The sequence below is a fragment of the Pogoniulus pusillus genome, chromosome 2, assembly GCF_015220805.1.
Source record: "Pogoniulus pusillus isolate bPogPus1 chromosome 2, bPogPus1.pri, whole genome shotgun sequence".
Lineage (NCBI taxonomy): Eukaryota > Metazoa > Chordata > Aves > Piciformes > Lybiidae > Pogoniulus > Pogoniulus pusillus.
The window spans coordinates 25520483-25545527 of NC_087265.1; the positions used below are offsets into that span (position 1 = coordinate 25520483).

Below are 25045 nucleotides of genomic sequence, written 5' to 3' on the forward strand. Positions count from 1 at the left end.
GCTTGAAAGAGTCCAGCAAAGAGTCACAAAGCTGCTTAAGGCTGTGGAACACCTCCCATGTGAGGAGAGGCAGAGGGAGCTGGGGCTCTTCAGTTTGGAGAAGAGGATGCTGAGAGGTGGCCTCATTCATGTTCATAAAAATGTGAAGAGCAGTGTCAGGAGGACAGAGCCAGGCTCTACTCAGTGATGTCCAGTGACAGGACAAGGGGCAATGGGTGCAAGCTGGAACAAAGGAGGTTCCATGTGAGCATAAGCAAAATTTTTTTTCACTCTAAAGGTGCCAGTCCTGGAACATGCTGCTCAGAGAGGTTGTGGATTCTCCTTCTCTGGAGACATCCAAATCCTGCCTGGATGTGTGACCTACTCTAGGTGATTCTGCTCTTGCCATGGGGTAGACTTGATCTTTTGAGGTCACTTCCAACCCCTGTCATTCTGTGATGCTGTGGGTAGCCTTTTTGTTTCTGACTTGACCTTACTCCGCTACTTCTCTGTATGTTGCTGATTTGCCCTCTTTTCAGCCACCACATTTAGGAGTTCAGGTATTTAGGAGTTTACTGAATTGCTGTCAGATGTAGTGGCTTTGTTTCAGGTGCACTGATCCCTGCTATTCCTGGTGCTACATTTTGAAGAGGGTGAAGGAAAGAACTGTGTGAATAAGACCAGTTGCCCTGGTTTGCATGGGCTTTATATGACCATCCCACTTGCTGTTGGAAAGAACAGAGTTTTGTGATATTAATAACCGTAAAAGCAGCTTGCTGGGAAAATTTCCATTGTGATTGTTGAAGTTTAGTTTTGTTCTCAGTGTAATTACCTTCGGATGTCAGTGTGATCATGCTGGTCTTTAGGATGCTGGGTTTGAGGCCAGATGTTGTCTTTGGGATTTAAAGAAGGTTATAGAACCATGGAATGGATTGGAAGGGACCTTTTAGAAGTCATCTGGTCTCAACCTCCCCCACAATGAGCAGGGACATTTTCAACTAGACCAGGCTGCTCAGAATCCCAGGCAACCAGACCTGGAGTGTTTCCAGGGACAGGACATCTGCCACCATTCTGGGCAACCTAGGGCAGTGTTTTATCATCCTCAGTGTACCCAAAAAAAAAAAATCTTCCTTATATCTAGTCTAAATCTCCTTCTTCCAGTTTAAAACCATCACCTCTTGCACTGCCACAACAGGCTCTGCTAAGAAAGTGTCCCTATCTTTCTTATTGTCTCCTTTAAGTACTGAAAGGCTGCAGTAAGTTCTCCCTGAATCCTTCTCCAGGCTGAACAACCCCAGCTCTCAGAACAGAGGTGCTGCAGCCCTTGGATCATTTTTGTGGCCTCCAGGACCCACTTGAACAGGTTCGTGTCCTTCCTGTGCTGAGGGCTCTAGAGCTGGACCAATGCTGCAGGTGAGCTCTCACCAGAATAGAGTAGAGCAGCAGAATCTTCTCCCTTGACCTGCTGGCCACAGGGTTGTTGTCTGCTCTGGTTTTGGAGAAGTCCTAGCTGCATGCATGCCTGTCAGTAGCCAGTCTCTGCCTTTGCTGCTCCTGCAGCAACATGCAGAAGAGTCAGTCACTCTATTCTCTTGTACCTTGTAGCATTGACTTGTGTTTTTCCAACATGTGCATCCTGGACTATTGGTCTTCCTTTGGGAGTTAAAGGAGTGGCAGGTGTGATGACTGAGTCATGTCTTAAAAGGCAGGATGGGTTGAGAGCTGGAGCAGAACAGCCAGCCATCCTGCCTGTGATGGGGGCCCAGGGGACCCAAGTTCCTTAGATCTCCTTCTCTTCCTCTCATGGGGGATGCCTGCATTGCTTGGAGGATTTTTTTCTCAGAACTGCCTCAACAGTTTCCCTCTCGGAGGAAAGCTACTAACTTGTAGTAATAATATTGTTGCAGCTGCTGTGGGCTTGGGCCTTGAAGACTGCTACTTCAGCTTCAGATGTTTGCGTGCCCAAGACACATCTTTTCCTGTGATAGTTTGTGGTCTAAGAATTTGTATTCAACCTCCTTGTAAATCTTGCTTTGCTTGTTATCTAGCTCGAAACCCCATTGCTCCTCAGTCCGTGGCATCAGCCTGCCCTGGTAAAACCAACTTTTTGACTTGCCTCTAGTGAGGAGTAAAGGTTTTTGCGGACAGCAGGTTGGTTACTTCAAAGTTAGAAGTGCTTAGTGGGAGGAGAGTTACCTACCTGAAGGCAGTGCTTTGTTTCCTTTTCCTTTGTGTGCAGCTCCCACAATGCTGGGTGTAGCATTTGAGGCACCTGTTTTTGTAGGGCCTAAAGGAGTAAAAAAACATAAGGATCACACCACATCTTGTAGGCTGTGTGCAGAGACTTCTTCTTTACACCCTCATTATTTTTGGAAATGCTACTAGTAGGACCCCAGTTACAGTGTTGGCTCTGCCCCAAAATACTGTGGTCATCACAGAATGACTTCAGTTGGAAGAGGCCTTAAAGATCATATGGTTCCCACCTCGCTGCCAGGGGCAGGGACGCCTTCTATTGGACCAGGCTGATGATGATAACATTTGGGGATTTAGCAGTGGTTTCAGTGGATGTTATATGAAGTAAAATAATAAAAGGAAGACTAATGAAAGATTGGCAAATAATAGAAATAGGAGAAAATCATTCAAGCACTGTAGGAAGTGATTCTCATCCTGAAGAGCATAGGTTAGCCTTGGCTGCAGCCTGGCAGGAGACTTCCTAAAATCATAATCATAGAATGGCTCAAGATAGAAGTGGCCTCAGAAATTATTTACTCCAATCCCCCTGCCGTTGGCAAGGACACCTCTCAATCAGACTTGGTTGCTCTAGGCCCCATCCAGTCTGCCTTTAAATACCTCCAGGGAGGCAGCGTTCACAGGCACTCCAGGAAACCTATTCCAGTGTCTCACCACTCTCATACTGAAGAACTTCCAAAGATCCAGTCTAAACCTACTCTCCCTCAGCTTAAAACCATTCCCCCTTGTCCTGTCACTGGGTCACTGGACACACTGATGAAAACCCCTCTCCAGCCTTTCTGTGGGCTCCCTTTAGGTACTGGGAGGCCCCCTCAGTCTTCTGTTCTCATGATTGAACAGTCCCAGCTCCCTCAGCCTGTCCTCACAGCAGAGACACTCCATCTTTGTGGCCCTCCTCTGGGCACACTCCAACAGTTCTGTCCCTATGATGGGAACACCAGAACTGGACACAGTATTTGAGATGGGGCCTCACAAGAGCAGAGACCCTCCCATATTTTATTTGTATAGAAATGGTGACTAATCTTGGAATGAGTGGCCTTGCTGATGTTTCACCAGTTGTTTCTTGACACAGGCACTATTCAATCCCCAGCTACTGTTTGCTTATGAAAACAAGTCTATCTATCAAAAGTGAGCAAGGACCCATGTTCTGGGAGTACTTAAATGCTCGCCTTAACATTTCTTATGTCTGCTTTGATCTGACTTCTTCACCACTGACTTCACAGGTTTCATCTGTAGCTGTATCCTGCGTAGGAGTTGTGTTTGTTTTTGTAGAAGCATCCCAGTGTAGTCAGAGAGGCTGGCAGCTGTGGTAATTAATCTGCCTCATTAACGCTATTAGAGCCTGTTATAATGATCACCAGGTAAGCAGCAGAGAGGTTTCTGTGCCCTTCAGAAGCTTAATAATCTCTGCCCATGCGCCCCCTTTCAACACTTGCTTCAACTTGTCATGTGAGTGTCTTTCTTTGGCAGACTTCTCTGCTCTTGCTTGGGAGCTTGGATCTAAGTCAGACTATAACCCGGTTTAGGGGCATGATCCTGGCCAGCATGGGTTACTCATAGCTTGTTCAGACAGCTGCAGTGACCTGCAGGGTCAAGGCTGTATTCTTTGGCACTGTTGTTATCCTTTTGGCTGTAGGTTGCCTGTGTCAGAATTGTTTGCTTTGGGATATAGATTTAGGGTCTAGCAAACAGGTCTTGTGAGGAATGGCTGAGGGAAGTGGGGCTGTTCAGCCTGGAGAAAAGGAGGTTGAGGGGAGAGCTTCATGCTCCTTACACTACCTGAGGGTGTAGCAAGGTGGGCGTTGAGCTCTTCTCCCTAGTAGCAAGTGGCAGGAGGAAAGGAGATGTCCTCAAGTTACATCAGGGGAGGTTTACGTTGAATATGAGAAAAAACTTCACTGAAAGGATTCTCAAACCCTGTGATAGACTCTCCAGGGCAGCTGAATCCCCATCCCTGGAGTTGTTTCAAAGAAACAAAGATGTGATGCTGAGGGAGGGACCTGGCTAGCAGCAGACTTGGTAGAGTTAGAGAATGGTTGGGCTTGACAACCTTGGAGTTCACTTCCAACCAACGTGATTCTGTAATTTTATGATAGCCCCAGCTCTGCAGCTCCTGTGCTGCAGCCTCATCTGCTGTCAGTAACATTCCCTAGCACCTGCAGCTGGAGTCCTTATTCATAGAGTCAATCAGGTTGGAAGAGACCTCCAAGGTCATCCAGTCCAACCTGTCACCCAGCCCTATCCAATCAACTAGACTATGGCACTAAGTGCCTCTTCTGGGCTCTTACGGTATTGTAAGACTACCTTTTCCAGGAGGAAAAAATTACTTCATTAAGAGACTCTGTCTTGCAGTGTGAAATTCTCCTGTCAGCTCTACTACTATCTTTCTAAAAGCTGCAGTTTTCAGGCTGGCCTGTGCCACCTCTTCCCTGTGTGTAAGATTTCTCTGCAGTGCTTGTGCATCCTGGCTGCAAAGGTGTGTTAGGACCTTCTGCCAGGCTATATGTAAGGTTTTTGCAACCTCTCAGCTGGAAAGGTCTACAGGCATTTCAGGCACTTTGCTGTTTTCTAGCAATACCTTTCCTCGGTGCTTGGCTGAGAAGCAGCTGCTGCCTGTAGTGTCTCCCAAGCAGCAGGAGCCTTATACTGTCTTGCTCTTAAAGCTGGTTGGGTTAGAAAGGCACAGAAGGCTGTGCAAGGCACAGTAAGTTGGAAGTAGCTGCAATATCTTGGCCCAGATAATTACGCTTGCTTCCAGTCCTAGAGAGAGGAAGTCAGGCATCAAAGTGTCTTGGTCATTCTGTCTCCAGCAGTACTTAGACATGATATGTAGGAACTGTTACCAGCTTTTGCTGTTGAATTGTGGTTTAGAGTCTTCTTCCTGCTTGGGGTGTTAAACTCCTTACCAAACAAGAATGAGTGGTGTGAGTTGTTTTGGTGGAGAGTGCAGCATGTGTTGTCATTTGACCTGTTAGAAATCCAGCTAGAAATTCAGCTTTTCCATGGCTAAAAGGTTAGCCCATTACAGTGTGACATGACAGATGCACTGGTAAACAACAAGTGAGAGTCCTTCTGGTTTGGGTTCTGGATAAAGGTGCCAAGGAAGCAAAATTTGCCTTTGTGAGTTACTGCAATGAGGCAGAAATTTGGAGGAAGGAGTAGTATCAAGAGTCTCTAGTTATCAAAACCTGAGGAGATAGCAGATCTTGTCCAAACTTGCATAATGAGGCCATGTCTAAACCAAGAAAGAAGTCAGATCTCCTGACTGCATTCTGTGCATTCATAATCTTGAGGACATCCCTCTGGGGTTTCAGGTTTTTTTCCTTATGAAGGGAAAATGAAGCATCTCTTCGGTCCCTGGGGTGCTCCCACTACCCTTCAGTGTTCTGCTTTCAGCAGTGGAATGTTTGTGTGCTTGTTGCTTGCTGAAGGATTTAAGCCATGTATTTTGTTTGTTTATATTAGAATTCTGGTGGGAAGGCAGATGTTATGTGGGAAAGCTATTTTCTGGATCTGTTTATCCCCATTATGTGGAATCCCACAGACCATGGGTAGCATGTAGCTATTGGGCATCAGCATTGAGATAGTGGGATTTTGAGATGTGGAAATGTATTAGTTCTGGTAAGCAGCTTTGCAGCAAAACCAATGGTTCCTTGGCATGCTTTGGCTTGGTGTTTAAAATGGACATAAATGAGCAATGTGCACTTGCATCCTGGGCTGCATCAAAAGCAGTGTGACCAGAAGGATGAGGGAGGGAATTCTTTCCCTCTTCTTTGCTCTTGTGAGACCCCACTTGCAGTACTGTGTCCAGATCTGGGGGCCCCAGCATAAGAGGGACATGGAATTGCTGTAGTGGGTCTAGAGGAGGCCACAAAGATGATCAGAAGGCTGGAGAACCTCACCTATGGGGACAGGCTGTTCAGCCTGGTGAAGAGAAGGCTCCAGGGAGACCTCCAGTACCTGAAGGGGGTTACAAGAAAGCTGAGGAGGGACTTTTTAGAAAGGCTTCTAGTGATAGAATGAGAGGGAATGGATTGAAGCTTGAAGAGGGCAGATACAGAATGGATACTTAGGAAGAAATTCTTTACAGTGAGGGTAGTGTGACACTGGAACAGATTGCCTGGCATGGATGTCCCCACTCTGGAGATGGTCAAGATCAGGTTGAATGAGTTCTCGAGCAAACTGGCCCAGTGGAAGGTGCCCCTGCACGTAGCAGGAGGGTTTGAACTAGATGATCTTCACAGTCTCTTCTAACCCAATTTTGTGAGTCATTGAATCTATGGATCTATGTCTTTTGTTTCTATATGGTCATTTGACCTTTTTATTTTAAGCATGGGTCTGTATTTCTTCACATCTGACAACAACCAGCTGACTTGAGTTCCCAAAGTACATCAGCTAAGCAATACCTAGCTCTGGTCGTCTTTAGAAGAGATGGTTCTAAATAAACCTCATTCAAAGGTCTGTATTCAACATTTAAAGTCAGGGGGTTTCACTTTAACTTCTTATCCTTTACCTTGGCATCTCAGGGGAATTCAGGAAATTTAGCAATTAAATTGTATACTACTATGGCAACAGAATAGATGAAAAGGACAAGGGTTTGAGTTCCAAAGCACTCTGGTTTCAAAATAGAATCTTCAGGTTCTGGCCTTCATCTCTCTTACAATACTTTCCAGCACTGATTTCACAATAGGCAGCATTCACAGATTTGTAAGATTTAGGAAGAAATTACTTGATGTGTGCATGTTTTGGGAGGTTAGAGTCCTCTGACTGGGGAGATTTCCCATGTACTTGAGTAAGACTGGAAAGCTTCTTACTCATGGTTATCTGTTAGTCTCTCTAAGGCTCTGTAGGCTTACAAACTGCTAATGCCACATGTGTTAAGAGAGCAAAGCAAACACTGTAGAAGTGCATTTTCTTCTGGTTCAGCCAAAGAAATTAGATGACAAACACTTTTCCCCCTTGGTGAGGAGGAGAAGGACAACAAAACTATAACAATTCTTATTTCTTATTTGAAGAAAATGTATATAAGCACATGCAGAAGTCTTTGTTATTTGGGAATTTTCTCAACAGTCTGTATCTGAGTGCCTTTGGGGGTCATTCCTTCTTGGGTTGTGGTGTAGGAGAGATTTGAATTGTGCCTCACTTAAGTCGCAGCCTGACTGCCAAGATGTGGAAGCACAATTTAGATCAGACATTAGGAAGAAATTCTTCCCTGTTGAGTGTGGTGAGACACTAGAACCGGTTGCCCAGAGAAGCTGTGAAGGCTTTCAAGACAACCTGGTTTAGTAGGAGCTATCCCTCCTGATTATGGAGGTCTGCAACCAGATGATCTTTAAGGTCTCTTCCAACCTAAACCATTCTGTGTAAATCGCCGTCAAAGTTTGTTGCTGTTGCAGCACCCTGCATGTGTTCTTGGTGGGAAACCAGCCTGTTTCTGGGATGTTTGGTCTATTCTGAACCCAGATGCCTATGAGGAAATGATTTTAGGCTGCACCAGGGGAGGTTTAGGTTGGGTATTAGGAAATATTTCTTTTCTGGAAGGGTTCTCAAATGTGGTCTGCTGAGAGCAGTGGTGGAGTTACCATCCTTGGAGGTGCTGAAGCAGCCTGTGGACCTAGCACTTAGGGGCACAGCTTAGTGTTGACCCTTCAGTGCTGGTTTGAGGTTTGGACTGAATGAGCTTGAAGGTCTCTTCCAGCTAGATATATTCTGTGACTCTATGCAATGCTTTGCAGAAGGCTTCTGCTCTGTTCCAAAGGAGAGGAGAAAGTATCTGTTGTTTAGAAATGGTGAGTCTTGAGCCCAGTTAGTCCAAATCCCAAACCAAAGCCTTGTGTTTCAGCACAGCAGCAGTTCCATGATGCATTGTCAACAGTGACAGCATCTATTTCATGGAGTGGGTAGTAAACATTAGAAGAATGAGCTACAAGAAGCACCTGGAAAACTCATGCCACTTGTTTTATCAGTGCAGCCTAGTTTGTCATCTCTGTTTTAACTAGCACAGAAAATGTCATGTGAGTTCACAGCTTGCCTGTAGATGTGCATGCTATGGAAGTGGCAAATTTTGCACTCTCAGCTTCCTGCTTGGGACTAAATTTAGTTGGTATTTAGCAGAAAATTGCTTTGGACATGAAAGTTAGGTAGGGAAAGGTTGCATCAATTAATACTTCTAATTTGTGACTACATCTCTGGAAGGGAGTGAGTGCTCTGCTCTACCTGTTGATGAGTAACTTGAGCTTAGTGTATCTCACTGCCCATCTGAAAATCCCTGTTACAGACCTTTCCTGTAAGAAAAAAATGTGGGGAGAAATCCAAGGTAGAAGGTATCACTGGAAAAGAATGCTTTAAAATAATAGAACTATTAAAAAGAAGTAAATAAAAGTTTTTTTCTTTTGTAGAGGAAAGAGGAGGATAACAGGAACCTGTGGCTTTTGTGTACAGCCTTTACACCCTCGCAGCGAGTCTCTGGTTATTTCATGGTTGTGGAAAGAGATACCAAACACTTGGATGTTGATTAATCTTTATTCAATATCTTCAGACAGGCTGAATAGGTTTTGGGCACTTTTTGCCACTCAATGTGTTCTAATGCAGCCCTTGCAGAGGGAGGGAGATGTGGAGAGTTGTGGGACACCCTTCAGTAGGCTTGATGAAGGCAAGGTGATTGTGTTGTGTGCTGACATGGCAATCGTGGTGTAGTGTCAGTCTTCACCAGTTCAGTGGTAAATGAGATCTAACAGAGTAAAGTAACTCATTATTCCATCACCTTTCCCAGGGTAATTGCCAGTATGTTTAGAATCTAGAAATAAAAGTTATACTTCGCACCTCCTGAGGAATAAGGACTTGGATCTTGACAGTAAATCCCTCCTTTGTCAGAAAACTATCAGAGGATGTTAGCCTTGAGGATTCTTCTCTGTGAAGCTCTTCTGTGCTTGAGATTTTGAAAAGGTGGTGTCTTGCTCCTCCTTGGGTGAGGGAGCGCAGTCCAGCTCCATCCTTGCCCTTAGATGGTTTTGTACATTGCCCAAGGGCTGCAGCAAAGCTTCTGTGATATTTGCCATGCAGATGGAGTCAGATCTTCATGAAAATCTCTTTTCTTTGCCTCAACTAAATTAGTCACAGAAGAATTGTACAATTGGGCTTTCCTTTAAAGAGTTTGTAGGAAGCTTTCAGTTGTATAGAATTTGGTGCCCACCAGTGATTGTTGGGAGAGACCTAGAGGGTGTTTCAGAATGTAGGTACAGATTTACTCATTGCTATGCTTTTTTGTTTGTTTGCTTCTGCATAAGGATTTAAATGGGAGAATACTCTGTAAGCAGCAGAGGTAGGTTAAAAAGCAATATCCACAGTAATGTTTTGGTTTTCATTCAACAGACGTACATTGGCAGCGTGGTGATATCCATAAACCCCTACAGATCTCTACCCATTTATACTCCAGAGAAAGTGGAAGAATACAGGAACCGCAACTTCTACGAACTCAGTCCTCACATGTAAGTACAGAGGAAAAAATCTGAGCTCTCATTCTGGCCTGAAACAGATGGTGCCAGCTGTCTCTCTCCTCAAAATGTTGGTTTTCATTAAAGCAAACAAAAAGCATGCCACCACTCCCCCAAAATAAGTCATTAGTTCATCCTTATTTTAAAGAGAAGTTGAGATCATAGAATCATCCAGGCCAGAAAGGACCTCCAAGATCAAGTCCAGCCATTTCAGTCACTCCACTAAGTCTGTCACTACATCGTGTTCTCAAGGACCAGGTCTGTATGGCTTTTAAACCTACCTACATACAGGGGTGGTGATTCAACCACCTCCCTCGGCAGTCTGTTCCAGTGCCTGACAACCCTTCCCATGAACATTTTTTCCTAATGTCCAGCCTAAATCTCTCCTCTGGTGCAACTTGGGGCCATTCCCTCGCATTCTATCACGTGAAAAGAGATCAGGGCCTACCTCTGTACAAACTCCTTTCACATAGTTGAAGAGAACAATAACGTCTCCTCTCAGCCTCCTTTTTTTTGTAGACTAAACAGCCCCAGTTCCCTTAGCCACTCCTCACATGACTTGTCCTCCAGACCCTTCACCAGCTTAGCAGCCCTTCTCTGTACCCACTCCAGTGCCTCCATGTCCTGCCTGCACTGTGGTGCCCAAAATTGAGCACAGCACTCAAGATGAGCTACTCTTTCCATTTGGTGTATCTAGATCTTGGTATGTGCAGTTCAGGGTATTTTTCTGTGATTGTTAGCAGCAGCCTTTGTTACTGCACTGTAAAGTGGTCTGTTTTCAAGAAAATCTGTTTTTTCCAAAGTCCAGACTACCTTGTGAAAGCCTCTAGATGTTAGATATATTTGAGTCTGGTATCCAAAACCCTTAATTTCTCTTTGCACAATGAAAACAAATGAAAAAAAAGTCATGAATCTCACCACAATGATCAGAGGGCTGGAGGACCTTTCCTGTGAAGACAGGCTGAGAGAGCAGGGGCTGTTCAGTCTGGAGAAGAGAAGGTTCCAAGGAGATCTTACAGCTGCATTACAATATGTGACAGGGACCCACGGGAAGGCTGGGGAGGGACTATTTAGAAAGGCTTGGAGTGGTAGGACGAGGGACAATGGTTTGAAACTGAAGCAGGGCATATTTAGGTTGGACATCAGGGTGAAGTTCTTTACAATAAGAGTGGTGAAATACTGGAACAGGCTGCCCAGGGATGTGGTTGAGGCCCTGTCCTTGGAGACATTCAAGATCAGACTTGATGTATCCCTGGGCAACCTGTTCCATTTTTTCTGGTTGGAGGTTTCTGTGTTGACTGCAGGGGCATTTGACCTTTAAAGGTCCCTTCCAACCTGATGCAATCTGTGAATTTGTGAATGATGAATTCACAAACATTGAACATGCCTGAATGGTAACTGTAGGAAAAGGAACTTCTGGTCTTCTCTCTCCTCTGGGCTGCATGGAAATGAGCCCATTCTGAGAAAGCAGCCACACTGTGATGAATATATAATATAAGCTTTAAGGCTAAAATATAGGTTGCAAATATGTTTTTATAAATAATGTATAATATTGCAACATGTGATTTGAATATTATGTCAATTCCAACCCTAATTTTAGGAATAGAAAACTGGGAAGTAGGTTATTATCTCTTGGCTGCATCAGGGGTGTGGCCACCAGGGCAAGAGAGATGATTCTTCTTCTTTACTCTGCTCTTGTGAGACCTCACCTCAAATACTGCATCCAGAACTGGTGTCACCAGCATAAGGAGGACACAGCTGTTGGACTGAGTCCAGAGGAGGGCTACAAGGATGATCCAAGGCTGAAACACCTCTGCTATGAGGATAGGCCGAGGGAGCTGGGCTTATTCAGCCTGGAGAAGGGAAGACTCTGGGGGAACCTTATAGCTGCCATCCAGTACCTGAAGGGATCCTACAGGAAGGCTGGAGAGGGGCTTTTCATAAGGATGTCCAGTGACAGGACAAGGGGGAACAGTTTTAAGCTGAGGGAGAGTAGGTTTAGACTGGATCTTAGGAAGAAGTTCTTCGGTATGAAGGTGGTGAGACTCTGGAACAGTTTGCCCCTAGAGGTTGTGGATTCCTCCTCGATGGAGGTGTTTAAGGCCAGATTGGGTGAGGCCTTGAGTCAAAAGCCTAAGGCAGGGAGTTTGGAATAGATGATCTCAGAGGTCCCATCCAACTTGAGCGATTCTGTGATTCTTATTCCGACTTCCATTTCCTTTCTTTAATTCCTTTCCATATGGCAAAGAAGTCAAAGACCTTGCCTTGTGATTATAGAGAGCTGACACCACCTATATTATTGAGGTTAATGTAACATGGTTAAGCCCAGTCCATAATAGCACAAGATTTTGATCACAAGTGTGGATGCTATGGCTGAAAATATGGTACCTGATCTTCAGAGTCTGTGTGTTGCAGTAACCACTTGATCTTGTTTAGACATCACCGCGGTGACATTAAGGTCAAATAAGTGTCTTGATGTGGTCATAAGTTTATGTATCTTCCTTCAATCTTAGCTTTTAGTTTGAAAGGAAATGATGTGTGGACAGAGTTCTGGAATTAATTTTGGTCTGACAAATTTTTTTTGCCTTCACACTTCCTCTGTAATTTTGCCTGGTCCATTGACTGAAATGCAAACAGTGAGTTAATTGGATTGTGTAAGCTTCTAGGAGTTCCTTGGATCTGAACTCTAGCTGTGTTCAGGTTGCTTGCTAAAAGAACTTTCTGCTCTGCTGACTTAGCTTGGCTGCATAAAATTTCCTGTCATATGAGAAAAGGTGTTAAAAATGAAATCTGGGAGTTAAAGTTTGTCTGACATCTGAAAGTTAGTATGTTTTCGGTAACACCAGTAGGACCTAGGAGTGCTGGTGGACAAGTTCACTATGAGCCAGCAATGTGCTCTTGTTGCCAAGAAGGCCAGTGGGATTCTGAGGTGCATTAATTAGAGCATGGCCAGCAGCTCAAGAGTGGGGGGTTCTCCTTGCCCTCTCCTCTGCTCTTGTGAAACCACTCAGTGGAGGACTGAGTCAAGTTTTGGGCTCCCCAGTTCAAGAGAGACAGGGAACTACTGGAGAGAGTCCAGCGGAGGCTACAAAGATGCTGAGGTGCCTGGAGCATCTCTGTGAGGAGGAGAGGCTGAGAGACCTGGAGCTGTTGAGCCTGGAGAAGAGCAGCCTGAGAGGGGATCTTCTCAGTACTTATTGGACAGACTTTTCAAGCATGCCTACTGAGGACAAGAAGCAGTAGGCACAAACTGGTACTCCAGAAATTCAACTTAGAAGGAGATACTTCTTTGCTGGGGCAGTCTACCCAGAGAAGTTGTGGAGTCTCTTTCTCCAAAGACATTCCAAACCCATTTGGCCATTGTGATCCTGGGCATCTTGCTGTGGGTGACCCTGCTTTAGCAGGAGTAATGGACCAGATGATCCCCAGAGGTCCCTTCTAACCCATACTGTGCTGGGATTTGTGATCTCAGAGTAAGAGTGTCTGGAGTGCAAACACTAGAAATTTCTTTAAGAACAGTGAATCTGAGTCAGAAAATACTGAATTTTAACTTGTGTTAGGACGTCTCAACAGTACGATAGTAACAAATTCTCCTTGCACATTTGGATAGAGTGCCAGAAAATGGAAAGTGTAATACTAGGTTGTCCTGGACAAATAGAATCTCTGCACAATTTAAGTGGTTCTTTTTTTTCAGTTGGAATTGCTTCTGTATGAAAAACTTGTCTTCTGACAGCCAAGTAGACAAAATACCTAAAAATACAGGATTAGGAAATAATCTTTGTTGTTGTTTGTTTTGCAGATGCCATGGGTTTTGTTTTCCTTTCAAGCTGTAGAAATATAAAATTATCTTACTTGATGGCCACCTTGCTTCTCTTTCCAGCTGCCTGCAGGTGTTTATGAGTCACTTTTGTCCCTGCTAAAAACTGGTAAACTTCTCACCATCTCCAAGAGATACCTCTCACATATTGTAGGTGAATAAAATAAGTACTATATTGGCTGCCTTATGTCATCTCTGGCAAGCTTGAACAACTTTTCAGACTGTTTAATGTACAGTGCCTTGTGGTGGACACTAAGTCTTCATGCCAGTTGAGCTGCTCACTCTGTGAAAGTAGAGCTGGGACTTGAATGCTTGGTAATAGACCATGAAGTGAGCTTACAAGGTTGTCACACAGTCCCACTGCAGCCAAGCTGTTGTTCACCAGCAGAGTGCTTGCCTGCCACACTGGCCAGTGTGGGCCAAGATCTGGCTTTGGGGCAGAGCTGTCATCATCCCAGCTTTGCGATGATGCAGCTAATTCTAGGGTTGACTGATCTGGGAGTAGCATGCTGCTGTTAAAAGCAGGGTTCAGGCATATCTGGGGAGATTGCTACACTTCTGCAAAGCCCTTGCAGTCTTCAAGATGTTGTGTTTTTTTTAGCTGCTAAGGAACTTTAATGAAGAGATGCTGTGAGACAAATGGCAATTTGTGGCATTTCTTCTGACGTGGGGGTCAAAAGCCCCATGTTGATTTGGGGGGGATGTGCATACTTGTTTCTCTTTGATGTGTAAGTCTCCACTGAGCCATGGCATCTTCAGAAGAGCTGGTTGTAGCTAAGCCCACTGTACCATTGAAGTGTGCTTTGGGAATGGACTCTTGGTTTCTATTGCATAATCCTGAGCAGGGCAAAACCCTTGACTGTTTCTAGGTCATATGTATTTGTTTCCTTATGAAGTGTGTCTGGAAAGAAAATGATGTATAATTTCTTTCTTATTTCAGCATCTCCTTTGTACAAGTATTCAATCTAGTTTTGTTACTGGCCCTAGCTACAAAAACACAAACAATTTTATTATAAAAAGTACCCAGCAAAGGTTTGCTTTGAGGTTCTGGAGTACTGGGTCCAGTTCTGGGCTTCCCACTTCAAGAGAGACAGGGAACTACTGGAGAGAGTCTAACAAAGGCTATGAAGATGCTGAAGGGCATCTCTGTGAGGAAGACCTGGGGCTGTTCAGCCTGGAGAAGAGCAGCCAAAGAGAGGATCTAATCAATGCTGAGCTAAAGGGCAGGAGGCAAGAGGATGGGGCAAGGCTCTTTTCAGTGGTGCTCAGTGACAGGACAAGGGGCAATGGATATAAACTAGAATACAGGAAGTTTCACCTAAACATGAGGAGAAAATCCTTTCCTCTGAGGGCACCAAAGCCCTAGATCAGGCTTCCCAGAGAGGTAGTGGAATCTCCTTCTCTGGAGGGATTCCACACTCGCCTGCACATTGCAGTTCTAGGTAACCTACTGTGGGTGACCCTGCTTTTGCAGAGGTTTGAACTAGATGATTTCCAGAGGACCCTTGCAGCTCCTAAGAGCAGGCTTCCAGTACCTGAAGTGGCCTACAAGAAAGCTGGGAAGGAACTTTTTACATGGGCTTGTAGTGATAGGATGAGAGGAAATTAATTGATGCTTGAGGAGGGCAGATGCATGCTGGAGATTAGGAAGAAACTCTTTCCAGTGAGGATGGTGAGACACTGTGACAGGTTGCCCAGAGAAGTGGTGGGTGCCCCCTACATGGAAATGTTCAGAGCCAGGCTGGCCATGGTCTTGAGCAACCTGGTCTAGCAGGGGGCTGGAACTAGATGATCTCGAAGGTCCCTTCTGCAAATCTAAGAATCTCTATGGGAGTGAAAAAAATCTGTGGATGTCTTTTCTGAGCCCTAATCTGAAAGAGATGGGGAGTCACCATTTGGTCATCTGCCCAGTGTTTCCTTAGGAGCGTCTGAGAGTGACAGATGCTTGCAGTGATGATAGTTAATACTTAATTGCAGGGTTTGAGCAGTGTTATTATCTTTAATGGTCTTTGGAAATTAGAGTAGGGTCACAGACAGGCTTTGATTGGGTGGCGAAGCTGAAATGCTGGAGGAAAGTTTCTGGCCAGGTCGTTTTGGATGGTGTTATAATATAAAATTTGATCAAAGAAGTGTTATTTTCATAGCTCATTCCTCTTTAAATACACCACCGTGTAATAAAGTGTTTCTTTTCTAGGTCTCCTGAAACATTTGTTTTCATAGTCTGTGGCTATTTGCATAGCTGAAATAGGAAGTTTACTAAGCTGTCCAATTGTTTGTGGTTTTTTTTTTTCCTCCCAATGTTTTGTTAATCTTGTTGCTTCTGTCTATCTGCAGGGCAGGATCAAACTTGCCTCTGACTTGAAAGGGCAGAGTATGACTTTTCAGTGCTCAAGCAGTTTGCTGCTTGATTTGGACAGACTTTACACTTTTGTGCTACTCTTTCAGTTGATGCAATTCCTCTTTCAGTAGATATAATTGCTGTTTTGCTTACCTTGTGGGACTTGAGAGAGAACCAAACTTCCTATCTTGCTAGTAGACTTTGCCTTCCACCTATGGCAAGGGCAGCTGCTGGCATTCCTGAAGTGAGGGCAGTAGGAAATGAATAGCTTGTACTGTTTATTGGTGACCACTGACAGATTTGCTTTGAGTGATTGTGGAGTAGGTGCTTTCTTAGATTTCCCATCTAAACACCTACCCTAATGAAGCCACATCTGCAGTTCTGGGTCCAGGGGTGGGCTCCCCAGTTCAAAAGAGACAGGGAATTACCAGAAAGGGTGCAGCAGAGGCTAGAGATATTGAAGGATATCTTTGTGAGGAGAGGCTGAAACTTGGGGCTGTTGAGCCTGGAGGAGAGAGGCCTGGGAGGAGATCTTCTCAATGCTGAGCAATAGCTAAAGGGTGGGGGTCCAGAGGACTGGGCCAAACTCATTTCAGTGGTGGCCGGTGACAGAACAAGTGGCAACAGATACAAACTGGGGCACAGGAAGTTGCACCTAGACTGAAGGAAATACTTTACTTTCAGGGGGAAAGAACACTGAAGCAGGCTGTCCAGAGAGGCTGTGGAGTCTCCTTTTCTGGAAAGATTCCAAACCCACCTGGACCCACTGCTGTGGATGACTCTGCTTTAGCAGGGGCTTGAACTAGACGATCTCCAGAGATCCCTACCAACCCTCATCACTCTGGGATTCTCTAAAACTGAGAAGTGGAGTATTTCATCAGGAAGGAAAAGTTCCTTTCCTGTGAGGGTGCTGAGGCCCTGGAGCAGGCTGCCCAGAGAGGTTGTGAAGTCTCCTTCTCTGGAGGGATTCCAAACCCATCTGGAGTTTGAGATCCTGGGTCACGCTGCTTTAGCAGGGACTTGGACTAGATGATCTCCAGGAGTCCCTTCCAGCCCCAACCATGCTGGGATTCTGAGTGATTCTGTGCTTAACATTGGCTCCTTGCCAATAGTACCTTTCCATCTCTGAGAGTTAGACTGGCATGTGGCTTTTTATTCCCCTTTATGTTGTGAAATGCGTTAGCTGCTTACTTCAGAAGAATCACAGATTACTTTAAGGTGAGGGAGAAAATAGAAGCAACTCTACTGCTAATCACAGAAACATTCAGGTTGGAAAAGATCCTCAGGATCACCAAGTTCAACAAATAACTCTATTCTACAAGGTTCACCCTAAACCATATCCCCAAGCACCACATCCAGGTTTGGTGACTCAACCACCTCCCTGGCCACCTCGTTCCAATGCCTGATCACTCTAATGCTAATGATGAGCTACAAATAAATATGAGTTCAGAGTCAATGTGCATCTTCAACTGTGCACTGAGGTATTTATGGTAGTAACTGGGGCAGCAGGAAAATACCTAGCGATAGCTTTTATTAGACTACTAATGAATTCATCTTAAGCAATTCTGCTCAGTATCTTTATATACTTGTTATTAATTCTTTTAAGTCAAGTATTTCTGAAGGGACAACAGTTTTGCATTAATATGTTTGAAACTGAGAGACTCAAACCTTCACAGGCAACTTCTGAAATCCAACTTGTCTTTACATAAGATACAAGTGAAAACATATCAACCTGGTGCCTGTTAAAATACAGGAATGAGAAACTTGCCTGTGTCCCCCATTTCAGTAGTACTAATTATAGGGAAAAATTATTCTGTGAATATCTGCAATTACTCTGACAATACAATTTGCTGTTCCCCTCTCAAAGCTTGAGCCAAGGTAAGCAGTGAATATAGAAATTATATTTTTTGCTTCTGGCTTTTTTTTTTCACTGGCATTTCAGGATTGCATGTCTTTGGAAACACCAAGGTTACAGTGAGTCTTTTTTCCTCCTTGATTTAAAGTAAATATTTTTGTCTGAAAGGCATGATAAAGCCCCAGCTGTGAAGGATAGTTTTTGCCTGTGTATCAAAGTAAGCTTTTCCCCATTGGCAGCAGAGTTTTAAGACAGACAGTAGCTAATTTTATTTGTTGAAGAAAGGGCTGGTGGAATGAGAGCCTGTGCTGTAGTTAGTGTCCTTTGTTGCCCCAGTATGTTTATTTTAGCATTTCCTCTTCAGTTTGTCCTTTCCTCATCTTCATTTGCTTTCATTTTGGGGGGATTCTTCTGGGGAGTTGTGTTTGTTTTTTTTTCAATCCCTTGAATCATTTAGTTCACCTTGCAGTATCCTCTTTTTACAGACCTTTTGTTCTTACTCCTAATAATTCCTCTTCTCCAAAGACTCAGTCTTTGGACTTAGTCATGTGGCGCAGCAAAGAGCCTCTTTCAGAAGAGATTTAGAGTTGAAGGAAGATGATCACTTCAGAGGTTAGTTGGCAAAATTAACTACTGGACAGGGAGGGAATGTGGCTGATAGAAGTCATAAATAGCAATTAGGAAGTACTGCTAGTACCAAATCATTAGATCCATGCTAGGAATGAGTTGGGAAAAGGTGGGGGAAAGCCCTACAGGGAATATTGAGCTCTTATTTTGGAGGGATTCAGGCTTATTACTTAACGTCTGCAGTGAGGCAGTACTGGATATGGTGTAGCCATGTATGTAAATCTCTCAAGCATATAAATGAAAAAGGGATGAAGCATCACACTTGCTTCAAGAGTCCTAAAGACTTGGTGATTGAGAAGAGCCTTTTCTATCAATCTGCAGGCGCATCACTCATGGAATGCACAGCTTCCTGTTTTATACACTTGGTGGAAGACCTTAGAAGTTCTTCTGAGAAGAGTTTTGAGGAAGGCATTTGTGATGTGGCCATGTTTAAATGGCCCTCTGATTCTCTGAAGAGCATTTTGGAAGTAATTTGAGATCTTGAAGACTTAGGGCACAAAGTTTCTCTTGCATGCAACAATACATTTAGCTTTCTTCTGAAGTTTGAGAAGGGCTCTTTTAGTTGGCTTGGATAGCAGATAATGCAGCCCTCTCACCCCAGTGCTTCATAGATTCATGGAATAGTTTGGATTGGAAAAGACCTTTAAGATCATCTAGTTCCAAACTCCCTGCCATGGGGACATTGCTCAAGGCCTCATCCAACCTGCCCTTGAACACCTCCAGGAAGGGGGCATCCACCACCTCCCTGGGCAACATACTCCAGTGTCTCTGTAGCCTCACTGTCAAGAATTTCTTCCTAATCTCCAGTCTAAATCTGTCCTCCTCCCCTACTATTCAGAGGTGACCAGATTCTTACTGACAGGAACAGAGGTTGCTTGTTTGCTGCCAGTATTAGATGGCATGAAAATTTGTCATAGAGCATAATGATAGAGGAACTGATTTATAGCAGGCCATGTGGCTATAAGGAGGTTCCAAAAAAATGCACCCACCACCCAGGAAGCAGCTTGGAAAAGCAGGGTATAGATGAATGTTGTGCTTTATATTAATTTTTAAAATGATCTGGAGTGACATTTAGACTGGATTTCAAAGTTCATTAGCATGAGCCTTTCCATGACTCCTCTAAGTAGCACTGCCCAAATTAAGAAATGAAAAGGACATTGAAATTCTTTTTGTGTGGCACTGGAGCTGTCATTCTGCTGTCAGTGACCCAGATGTGGGATTTCCCACATGAAAGCAGAGGCCACTTCTACCTCTCTACAACTATCTAAAAGGAAGATTGAGTCCGGTGGGGGTCAATCTCTTCTCCTGAGCAACAATTTAAGGATGAGAGGAAATCACAGAATGGCTTGGGTTGAAAGTGATCTCCAAATTCATCTAGTCCAACCCCTCTCCAGTCAGCAGGGACATCCTCCACTAGATCAGATTGCCCAGAGCCTTGCTGGCCTTCAAAACCTCTAGAGATTGGACCTCAACTACCTCCCTGGTGAAACTGATCCAGTGTTCCACTACCTTCATGGTAAAGAACTTGTTTCTAACATCCAGTCTAAATCTGCTCTTCTCTCATTTCAAACCATTGCCCTTCATCCTGTCACTGCAGGCCTTTGCAAACAGTCCCTTTGCAGCCTTCCTGTAGGTCCCCTTCAGATACTTGAATCATAAAATCATGGAATCATAGAATGATTTGGGTTGGAAGGGACCTCCAAAGGTCATCTTGTCCAACCACCTTTGCAGTCAAAGGTGACATCCTCCACTAGATCAGTTTACTCAGAGCCTTGTTGAGCCTCATCTTGAGGATCTCCAGGAATGGAGGATAGTAGAGGTGTTCCAACCCCCTGATAATTTTTGTGGCCTTCCTCCAGACTCACTCCATCAGGTCTATGTCCTCAGAGTTGCACCAGAGGAGTTTTAGGTTGGGTATTAAAAGAAACTTCTTCACTGTAAGAGTTCTCAAATGGTGGAACTGGCTTCCCATGGAGGTGGTTGAATCCCCATCCTTGAAGATGCTTCGAAGACACAGATCTGCTGCTGAGGGACCTGGTTTAGCATCAATTAGAGTTAGATACTGGGTGGACTTGATGATCTTAAGTGTCTTTTCCATTTGAAGTGGTGCTATGGTATGTGTGACCACAGGACTGCAGCTTGGGCAGGATGGACTTGCTGGATCTGCCTATGCACGGGCTTCCCCAGACATCAAGTGATCTTGCAGCGTGGGGTCCAGGTGGATTTTTGTGCTGTTGTGGCCTTTAAACACTTCCTAGCCTAAGAAGGGGATAGACTACAGGGGATATAAAAAGCATTGAGACAAAACTGCCAAAACTGCCAACCAAAATACCCCAGAACTAGAGAAGACTCTTCCTCTGGTTCTGCATCTGGCATATCTCAATCTCTCAGAAGTTACAGCAGCATATTCTGCTGTGACAGAATTATTCAGAAGCACCAGCTCCACTGGCTCACAATTTATTTTGGTCTCCACACCCATGCCAGTTGGTTTTACTGCCAGTCACAGCTCCTGAAGTCATAGAATGGTAGGAGTTGGAAGCGATCCCTGGAGATCGTCTAGTTCAACTGCCCTGCTATTACAGGGTCACCCAGGCCAGCTTGCACAATAATGCTTCCAGGCAGGTTTTGAAAATCTCCAAAGAAGGAGACTTTACAACCTGTCTGGGCAGCCTGCTTCAGAGCTCTGGCACTCATAGAGAATTTTCTCTTTAAGCTCAAGCAAAACCTCCTGTGTAACTTGTTTGGATGTGGTGTCTGGGGATATGGTTTATAGTGAACCTTGTAGAGTTGTTGGTTGGACTGGTGATCCTGAGAGTCTTTTCCAATCTGAATGTTTCTGTGATTCTGTTTGTACCCATTGTCCCTTGTTCTGTCACTAGTCAGCACTGGGAAGAGTCTGGCCCCATCTTTATGGCTCCTACCCTTTACATATTGAGTCAGCCTTGAGAACATCCCCTGTCAGGCTGCTCATCTCAGGCCAGACAGCCCCAAGTCTCTCAACCTTTCCTTGTAAGAGATATATTCCAGTCCACTGAAGAATCTTTGTGGCCCTCCATTGGACTCTCTCCAGTAGTTCTCTGTCCTCCTTGAACTGCAGAGCCCAGAATTGGATGCCCACTGCCAGAGGCTCTCTTGTCTGAGCTGGATCCATCTGGCTCCAGTTGAATCCTTTTAGTTGGAAAAGACCTTTAAGTTGATTGAGTCCAACCATGATCTAACTCTACCGAGTTTGATGCTAAACCATGTCCCTTAGCATCATCAGCTTTTCATTTGGAGAGCTGTGTGTGGTCCTAGTCAAGCTTCACATGTCCAGTGGATGTCTGGAAGAAGCTTGGAAAAAAGCAAGTGTTAGGTACCTTTAAAACCTAGTGAGTTTGTAAGGGGAACACTTAACTAGAGATCTGTTCCATATGTTTCTGTAGTCGTTGTCATGGTATACAAAGGAAAACAATCTTGGGGCATCCTTCCTCAATTAATTGCTGGCTTAACGCCTCAGCAAAATCACTTTGTTTGCAGAACTGTACCTCTGTGTACAGCATACTTTCACATTTGACTTCAGCCATGCTCAGCACTGACAATCAAATGCTTTTAGTTACCTGTGATGCTCTTTCCCTCTTCTTCTTTTTTCATTCTTTTGCAGCTGAGTATATTTGTTACAGTCTATGTTTGGCTTGATAGCTGGAGCAAAGACTATTTAAAAGTAAGGAGAAAAACCCTCGATGTATGTTGGCTTGTTGGAGATGTGTGTTAATTCTCCAGTAGTCTAAACTTCACTCATTTTTTTTTGCCAGCTCCCATTTCTCTCATTTTCCTGGAACTGGAGCATTCTGGCTGATGTTCATATTATGCCATTGATAATTTTAGGACATAAAATGCTGAGCTTTTTTGGCTTTTCTTTAACATTAATTCACATTGTCACACAAAGTCAAATCCTTCCAGTATACAGAGAACCATTCAGTGGGACTGGATTTCGTGAATGAAGTAGGCACTTAATTGAATCAAGGGAAGGGCTTGCAGTAATTTGTTAACTTGATAATGCAGTTCTCCAAAATTATCCACATAGAACTGCTCTTTGTCCCCTTCCAATCTTCAAACAGTTCTTCCAGCTCTCTTTTTGTCAATCTAGGGTAGAAAGTTCAGCCTCTTTTTTTTGTGCTGAGTGACAAAACGAGGCTAGAAAATGGACTGGTTATGGTAGGACTTGGAAATAAAAACATTTTTGAATGCTTCTTTAAATGTAACTTAATTTTAAAGAAAGGATCCAATAGCTTTATTTGGGGTAGCTCCAAGCCTGGAATTGTTAAAAGACAGGTTGGATGGGACCTTGAGCAGCCTGGTCTAGTAGGAGGTGTCTCTCCTCCCCATGTTAGGAGTGGGTAGAACTAGATGATCTTTAAGGTCCCTTCCAACCCAAAGCGTTCTATGATTCTATGCTTCTGTGATTTTTGTTTTCATTAGGTTGTGGATTGTCCTCTGGAGACATTCAAAACCCACCTGGATGCATTCCTGTGTGGCCTTCTCTAGGTGGTCTTCCTCTGGCAGGGGGTTTGGACTGAATGATATTTCAAGGTCCCTTCCATCCCCTAACATTCTGTGATTTGGGGACTTCTTGCACATGTACAAGAATGAGAAGTACTTACAAAGGACATGCTGCTGTGTTTCACTTTTTCAAGGCAGACTGAAGAGTGAGGGCAGGTACAAGCTCTGTCAGAAATTGGAGGAATCCCATTTTATGCACACTCTGTACATGGACCAGGATTTCCATTATGCCTTTCCTGAACCGGTGGCATGACTCTCTTTTAAGATCTAGGATTTCAAATTACTGTTAACAGCAGCTGTCGAAGTGTCTCCTTGTGTTTATTGCTTGTCTTTTTGTTCGTAGCACTTTTATAGCACACCAGGAAATGCCCATCTGCTACGTTAGGAGCCTTTGTCATGGTCTTAGATGCAGCTTAAAGAAGGCAAAAGCCTTCAAGAAATCTTCCTCAGTAAAATCCCAGCTCTTGTACCACCAGCAGTGGCAGAATGTTTTCCGTTCAAATCTCTTGTAGGCAACTGATTGCAAAATTCTCCTATTTTTCAACTCAGAGTACGTCATGGGTAATGTAATTTGGGTTATTAAAGATAAGCTTCTTTCATGTTACGAAGCAGGAAGTTGAATATTTACTGTCTGTCACAGTCTTTCAATTCTGGTTTGAATAAATATGAGTGCAGGGACTGGGGTTTGCAAACAAAGGCCTGACTACAAAGGCAGCTTAATTGTAGTCATTTCAGTAAATTAGTTCAAATCTGCATTTTTCTTGTACGGTTTCCTTTTGTCAAGAGTTAGGGCTGGGCTGGCCACTAGACAAGTGACAGATGCTCTCTATGGACCCCTCTGTCTTCCCTAAGGGAAGAAAAGGGAATAAGGGAGAGAGACTGTTGGGGTAGGGGAGAAAAACAAAACTACTAATCAGCTTTAATGCAAGTTCTGGTTCTAGTTCAGGCCAAGTTAATATACTAGAGAATTTTTTGATGTTGTTGTTGAGTGCAGTCTGCATCTGATGGTAATTACTTCAGAATGATTGTTAGTGAGGATGTGTCCACAGGACCAAAAAAAACTGTAGTTGATATCTTTCTTAAATATCAGCAGATCAGCCAGAAAAAAAAAAACACATTGTCCTTGGAAGTAGCCCCTGTGGGCTGAAGTGAAGCCTGGTGTTTGAGCAGTCTGAAGAAGGCCTTTCATTTCTTGCTTTGACCACTTGTGGAAAGAAAACAATGGATATGGATCTCCAAATCTCACACACAAACTCAAGCAAATGCCATTTTATAGACTGAACAGACAGATTAGCTTGGTGTTCAAGTTGGATGAGGCCTTGAGCAACCTGGTCTAGGCTAGGAATGCAATGTGAGAAGGAATAATAGCAAGGAGTGCATAAGCATTTGACCTTCATTCCCACAGCTTCAGGATGCCTCCCATGGGGGAGGAAACATAATGGGGCATCTGGCTAAGGGGAAAAACAAGGTATGATGTATGTAAAAGACGGGGCTGTACTTGCCTAGGTTATGCTAATATGTAGGTGTGTGTGCTATGTTTAGGACTGTATAAACAGGGTCATAACCAACAATAAAGGTCTGGAGGGATTCACACTGAATTGTGTGGAGTCCGTGTTTGTCCTGCCAGCATGTGGTGACCCACGACATAATCTTGAAGGAGAATTCGCAGCAAAGGGGACGACTGCAGTTGTCGAGTAGCCCCAGCTAAGAGCCGGTGTGACAAGACTGTGAGCGGGCTGCAGCGTGCATGCTGTGGAAATAAGATAGAAGTCTACCATTGCAACGGGCACCCGAGAAGAGAGATCATTTGGCATTGCCTGGGACTGCTGAGGGCCAAGCTGGAGAAGCTGATCCTGCAGCAAGCACTGCTCCCCTTCAGCAACAAGAGAGACGACATTGCAGGGCCATCTGGCCGCAAGCCCCCTCTGTCTCACATCACATCACAGAATTCGCTGTTAAAGACTCAAAAGTTCTGAAAAATTGGGTGACTGTTAACTGTCTGTTTTCCCCCTCTGTTCAGTTTCATAAGAAACTGAATCTCTGTTTAGTTTCTTTGCAGGCTTCAGCCCAGTGTGGCTTGACTCCCCCCCAACCTTCGCCTGGCTGTCATTTTCCCTGGCATAGCCCGGCACAGCTGGGGCTTTTGC

The 25045-nt window shown here is 44.3% G+C and overlaps 1 protein-coding gene across 1 annotated transcript in view; it reads left to right on the forward strand.

The window, feature by feature from the left end:
• The window catches only part of MYO1B (myosin IB), a 135568-nt gene that overhangs the window by 27557 nt on the left and 82966 nt on the right, over positions 1-25045 (forward strand). The window contains 1 exon segment of the mRNA XM_064158273.1: positions 9601-9716. Coding sequence (XP_064014343.1) covers positions 9601-9716 — 116 coding nt within the window.